The sequence below is a fragment of the Eimeria necatrix genome, genomic scaffold, assembly GCF_000499385.1.
Source record: "Eimeria necatrix Houghton genomic scaffold, Enh_scaff173, whole genome shotgun sequence".
Classification (NCBI taxonomy): Eukaryota; Apicomplexa; class Conoidasida; order Eucoccidiorida; family Eimeriidae; genus Eimeria; species Eimeria necatrix.
The window spans coordinates 51,168-57,500 of NW_013652406.1; the positions used below are offsets into that span (position 1 = coordinate 51,168).

Sequence of the window (6,333 nt, forward strand, 5' to 3'; positions counted from 1 at the left end):
GGCGGCTGCACGGCGCCACAGCAGCAGCCACTCACGAGCTGCAGCAGCAGCAGCTCAAAGATGGAAGCAAACTATAAACAAACTTTAAGCCCTAAATTAAATTCCCAATTTGTTTGGCAAAATGGAATATAAAATAATATTTTTTCGGAACTCCCTGTTGTCTCAGAAGCTGCTGCCTTCTGCTGCTCGTGCTGCTGCTTCTGCTGTTGCTGCAGCTGCTGGCGCTGCTGCTGCTAGTGCTTTGGCTGCTGCCGCTGTCTGTGCCGGTGCTGCTGCTGCTGCTGCTGCTGCTGCTGCTGCTGCGTCGGGCGGCGGCGAAGGACCGCGTGGTGCCTGCTGCCTTCAACGAAGTAGTTCCTGCCCACATCTAATCGCCAGCTTTTGCTGCTGCTGCTGCTGCTGCTGCTGCTGCTGGCTGCTGCAGCAAGCTGAGCTGCCAGAGCCTCCACAGTCCGCTGCAGCACTTCTCCTTCCTCCATGACCCTCCGCAGCCAGCGGTGCAGCAGCTGCTGCTTCATGAACTCTGAGCCTACTTGGGCCCACGCAGCAACAGGAAAAGCGGGCACACCCAGTTGCTGCTGCTGCTGCTGCTGCTGCTGCTGCTGCTGCTGGGGGTCCGCTGGCGAACGGCTTGCATTTGTTGCTGCTTCTGAAGAAGGAATCGGCGCTGCTGCTGTGTCTTTACCTGCACTGTTGTCAGCAGCAGCAGCAGCCGTTGCTGCTGCTTCCGCAGCAACAGCCGTTGCTGCTGCTTCCGCAGCAGCAGCTGTTGCTGCTGCCTCCGCAGCAGCAGCAGCAGCAGCACAACTGAGGTGAGTCCGTTCCCACGCAGAGGCTTCCTGGTGTATGTGCTGCTTCATCAGCAGCACCTGCCGGTGCAGCAGCTCCAGCCGACGCCGCAAGGCAGCAACCCCACAGCTGGCCTTGTCAGGTGCTGCTGCTGCTGCTGCTGCTGCTGCTGCTGCTGCTTCCGTTGTTGCTAGGTCTGCTGCTAGCTCTGCGTCCAGGTGTTCTGCTGCTTCTGCTGCGAAGTCAGCTGCTGCAGCCGCATTTGTCCCATTCATCTGGTCCTCGTGGTCCCTGTGCTGCTGCCGTTGCTCCTGCTGCTGCTGCTGTTCTTGCTGCTGCTGCTGCTGCTCGTGCTGCTGCTGCTGCTGCTGCTGCTGCTGCTGAGCTGCGCGCTGCGTAAAGTCGGCGAGCACTGGCAGCACAGCAAGACGAAAAGCATTTCTGAGATATTTGGGGCTGCGGTTTGAAGAATCTTCGCACCACCCGCTCCCTAGGGCCTGCAGCAGCAGCAGCAGCAGCAGCAGCAGCAGCAGCAATGAAGCCAGCAGCAGCAGCATCGGGCGCAACAGCAAGTCAAGGTGCTGCTCGGCTATCGTCACGACTTTTTCACACAGCAGCTCGCCTTGGAGGCACCAGCAGCAGCAGAAGCTACGGCTGCTGCAGCAGCTCTGCTGCTGCTGCTGCGCCTCTTGCAGCAGCAGCAAGAGCAACAGCAGCAGCAGAAGCTGCTGCAGCACCAAGCAGGGACTGACATTGAGGTAGCAGCGCAGAGTGCTTTTGGAGAGGCCCAAAAACGGCTTTGCTGCTGTTAGCTGCAGCTGGCTAGCTAGCTGCAGCTGGCTAGCTAGCTCCGAATGGCTAGCTAGCTGTGGCTGGCTAGCTAGCTCTGAATGGCTAGCTAGCTGTGGCTGGCTAGCTAGCTCTGAGTGGCTAGCTAGCCGGCTGAGTTGCCTGTCCAGTGTGAGGGCGGAGAAGGGCTCCATGCCGCTGCAGCGTAACAGCAGCAACAGCAGCACAGCTGCACAGGGAGCAGCAGCAATAGCAGCAGCAGCAGCTGCAGCAGCAGCAGCAGCAGCTGCAGCAGCAGCAGCAGCTGCAGCAGCAGCAGCAGACTTACTGCAGGTTCAGGACGTTGACACCCCGCAGCAGCTTCATGAAAATTGTCTCTATCTGGTCGTCTGCGTGATGCCCCGTCAGGAGGTAGCCCCGCTGCTGCTGCTGCTGCTGCTGCTGCTGCTGCTGCTTCTGCTGCTGCTGCTGCTGCTGCTGCTGCTGCTGTAAGATACGCGCAAGAAGGGCCGCTGACTCGCATCGGCGCCAGCTGCGCATCAGTTGCTGCGGCGAGGCTTTGCTGCTGCGTCTTCTGCCGTGCTGCTGCTGCTGCCGCTGCTGCTGCTGCTGCTGCTTCCTGCATGCAGCAAGAAGCTGCTCCGGCAGCTTGTAGCAGTGCAGCGGGAGTCCATACACCCCACAGATTGCTGCTAGCTGCTGCTGCTCCTGCTGCGTCTCTGTGGGGCGCAGCTGATGGTCAAAATAAACAGCAGCAACTAGCACTCCGCTGCTGCCCACAGGCAAGTACGCAGCTAGTCTGCTGCTGCTGCTGCTGCTGCTGCTGCTGCTGTTGCTGCTGTTGCTGCTGTTGGTTTCGTTGCTGCTGCAGCAGCTTGATACTGCAATGCCATCCAGTTCTGCAGCAGTCAGGCAATCTGATGCGTCTGGGCCTTTCTTTTGCTTCTGCTGCTGCTGCTGCTGCTGCTGCACATGGCCATGGCCAGCAGCAGCAGCAGCAGCAGCAGCAGCAGCAATGGCCTTATTTGTAAAAGCAGAAAGCCCTACGGCTCCTGCGATTGCATGCAAAAGGGCAGTGCTGTCAGCCCCTCCGCTGCAGCTAAGCAGCAAGGCTGGCAGCAGCTGCTGCTGCTGCTTTCCGGCTGCTGCTGCTCTTGCTGCTGCTGCTGCTGCAGTTGGGGGAGAAGACCCAACGCCGTGGCCACTCTGCTGCTCCTGCTGCTGCAGCACTTTGGCTAGAAAAAAAGAAGCTGCAGCATTTACAGCTTCTACAGCCCTAGAATGCTCAGCAGCAGCTGCTGCTGCTCCTTTCCTTGTTGCTGCTGCTGCTGTTGCTGCACGTGCTGCTGTTGCTGCAGCGTGGCGGTGAAGGGCAGCCGGCCATAGGGGAGATATGAATGTGTGGGGTAGAGCCAACGTCGCTGCTGCTGCTGCTGCATTAAGCAGCAGCAGCAGCAGCAGCAGCAGCAACACTGAGCAGGCTCGGGGCCCCCCTCTGGGGGCCCTCACTGCTGCAGCGAGGGCCCCAGCAGCGCAGCGGGGCCCACCCGTCTCGACCTGCATGTCTTGCTGCTGCTGCTGCTGCTGCTGCTGCTGCTGCTGCAGACCCCCAAAGAAGCGACTGTGTCCCTCACGCTAGCTGCAGCAGCAAAGGCCGCAGCAGCAGTGCTGCAGCAGCAGCAGCGGCGGCAGCTGCATCACCGGCTGCTGCTGCTGCTGCTGTCTGCGCAAATGTGTTTCTTTAAATGCGCCAAATACAAAAGTAAATTACTTTCTGCATAACTCAAACAAATAAAAGAAGTTGGCTGCTGCAGGTGGCCATACACCTGGGCCGCTCCCTGGGGCCTCTGGGGGCCCCCTCAGGGGCCCCCAAGGATCTGCAACAAAATATAACAATTTGAGACTAAAAGTGGTATATAACGTTGAAATTTTAGAATATATGTATATAATTTAGGGCTCAAGGTTTAGGGTTTAGGGTTTAGGGTTTAGATCAGCAGCAGCATCTGCAGCAGCAGCCACAGCAGCAGATCTCACTGTTGCTGCTGCGCCTCCAAAACTAAGGCACTTCAGGCTTTCGCTTTCTGATTTCCTCGATCAAATTTACATCAAATATATTTTTATTATTTTTATAAGATAAATACTTGCTGGTTCCTTGCTTTGGTGGGGTGTGGCTGCTTGCCGAGGGTTTAGGGTTTAGGGTTTAGGGTTTAGCGTTTACGGTTTGCGCAAGCAAATGGTCTCATCTTCATTCAGTACTTTCAGCCACCATTAATGTAAGCACTGCAGCAGCAGCAACAGCAGCAGCAGCAGCAGCAGAGCTGCAGCAAAGTATAATTCACCAGTGCAGCGGCACTGTGAGTACGTTGGCTGTTCAGCAGCAGCTTCGTTACAGCAGCAGCTGCTGCAGCGCTTGCTGCTGCTGCCGATGCAGCTTTTGCTGCTGCGCTTGCTGCTGCTGCTGCACTTGATCGTGGCGTTGCTGCTGCACTTAATCCTGTTGCTGCTGGAGCATCCGCTGCACTAGGTGCTGTTGTTACTGCTGCAGTTGCTCCACTTGCTGCAGCTGTTATTATTGCTGCTGCTGCTGCTGCTGCTGCTGCTGTAGTTGCTGCAGCGCTTGCTGCTGCCTTTGCTGCGGCCTCTGTGGCTGCTGCTGCTCCAACAGGCAGGCAATGAGAAGGTGCTGCTACTTCTATTTTGCTGCTGTTGCTGCTGTGCTGCTGCGGCATGCCGTATGCTGCTGCGAGTGCTTCTGCTTCTGCTGCGTGTGCTGCTGCTTCTGCTGCTGCAGCAGTTGCTGCTGCTGCTGCTGCTGCTGCTGCTGTTTCTGGGTCATGAATAATTAGGCGGTAGCGCTAAACTGCTTTTTCTTTGAATGTAACAGCAGCAGCGATTGCCAAGGTAAACTCCTCAGCAGCAACAGCAGCAAATTGCTGCAGCACCGGCAGCAGCAGCAGCAGCAGCAGCAGCTGCAGAACAGCCCCATCTAGTACATTAGCTTGAAAAAGCTGCAGCAGCAGGTGCAGCAGCGGCAGCAGCAACAGCAGCAGCAGCCACCGATGCCGCTGCTGTAAGCTTCGCTGCAGCTACAAGTGCAGCTGTTGCTGCAGCTAGTGCTGCTGCTGCTGCTGCTGCTGCTCCTAGGGCTGCTGACGGCAGCAGCAGCAGTCCTACTTTGTAGTGCTGCAGTGATGAAACGCCCTGCAGCAGCAGCAGTGGTGGGGAAGCAGCAGCAGCAGTGGGGAAGCAGCAGCAGATGCTTACAAAGGAAGCATAGTCTACTGACTGAGTAGCAGCTGCTGCTGCAGCTTGTGCTGCTGCTGCTGGTGTCTTACTGACACTGGGGGCTCTGCAGGTTCCACGAATGGCTGCAGCTTCAGCCGCTGCCGCTGCTGCTGCAGCTGTCGCTGCAGCAGCAGCAACGGCAGCACCTGCAGCCGCTGCTGCAGCAGCAGCAACGGCAGCACCTCCGCGCGTCGCTGTCTGCGAGGATGCCTTTGCTGCAGCGCTGCAGCGAGTCTGCTGCTGCTGCGTCCCAGCAGGGCTGCAGCAAAGCAGCAGCAGCAAGCTGCTGCTTGCAAGTATAATCAGGGGCAGATCTGCACGCAGACAGCAGCCGCAGCTGGAGCAGCAGCAGCGCAGCGGGGGCAGCAGCAGCAGCAGCAGCAGCACCAGCTCGAACAGCAGCAGCTGCAGCAGCACCGATTTCTCTCTTCTTTGCTGCTAAGGGATACGCTCCAGTTGCTGCAGCCAGCGCGCTGTTGTCGGTGGCAGCAGCAGCAGCAGCAGCAGCAACAACAAGTGACCTTTGTGTGACGGCGCAGGCTGGCCGTCAACGGAGGAGCAGCAGCAGCGGCAGCAGCAGCAGCAGCAGCAGCAACAACGTTACAACGCAAAGAACATTTAAGGCCATTTGTTTATAAATTTAAACAAGTGGGAGCGTTGAGAAGATTAGCTGCAGCAGCAGCAGCAGCAGCAGCCCTTTCGGACGGGGTAGGTCAGCAGCAGCCGCTGCTGCTGCTGAAGCAACAGCAGCAACTGCAGCAGCAGCAACCACTGCCTTGCCTTGGGAATCGATTAATTTGCAGCAAAAATCATCAGAGCAGCAGAAGCAAACTTCAGGGATTAGCGACAACCCTGCAACGTGGCCGTCGTGCAGCAGCAGCAGCAGCAGCAGCAGCAACAGCAGCACAGGATTGTTAAGAAACCTCGCGTGCTTCTTTGACAAGGCCCCACAGCGGCCCTGTGAGGCCGCAGAGCCAGCAGCAGCAACAGACGGCAGCAGCAGCAGCAGCAGCAGCAGCTGCTGCTGCAGCGGAGCGAAACGGATAATTTCAGAGCGATCTGCTGCTTCTGCCGCCTGAACTCAGCAGCAGCAGCAGCTGTTGCTGCTACAAGAAGAGCGTCTCAGCAGCAGCAGCAGCAGCAGCTCATCGAAGGGTCACTGCTGCGGCACGCAAGCAGCATCTGGAGAACAGGAGCATGAGGAGGAGCAGCAGCAGCAACAGCAGCATGGGCAGCAGCAGCAGCAGCAGCAGCAACAGTAGCAGCAGCAGCAGCAGCAACGAATGATGGTCTCAAGAGCCAGCAGCCCAGCCTCATCTCCTGTGGGGCGGACTGACGGGTGAGGCGCCTGGGGTGCAGCAGCAGCTCTTGCTGCTGCTGCTGCTGCTGCTGCTGATGCCTCTGGTGACAGAGATGCTGTTGCTGTTGCTGCTGCTGCTGGTGCTGCTGCTAGTAGCTGCTGCTGCTCCA

At 58.1% G+C, this 6,333-nt stretch overlaps 2 protein-coding genes across 2 annotated transcripts in view; one reads left to right on the top strand and one right to left on the bottom strand.

The window, feature by feature from the left end:
- Positions 1-233: 233 nt before the first annotated feature.
- Positions 234-1,772, bottom strand: ENH_00021390 (hypothetical protein, conserved; the record flags this gene model as incomplete). Its single annotated transcript, XM_013579502.1, has 1 exon — positions 234-1,772. One exon carries the CDS (start codon positions 1,770-1,772, stop codon positions 234-236), a length of 1,539 nt encoding a protein of 512 aa, XP_013434956.1.
- Positions 1,773-6,146: 4,374 nt separating this feature from the next.
- ENH_00021400 (hypothetical protein, conserved) overlaps positions 6,147-6,333 on the top strand; it is a gene marked incomplete at both ends in the record, with an annotated part of 6,165 nt that continues 5,978 nt past the window's right edge. The window contains one exon of the mRNA XM_013579503.1: positions 6,147-6,202. Within this exon, the coding sequence (XP_013434957.1) occupies positions 6,147-6,202 (56 nt within the window). The remainder of the gene's footprint in view (positions 6,203-6,333) is intronic.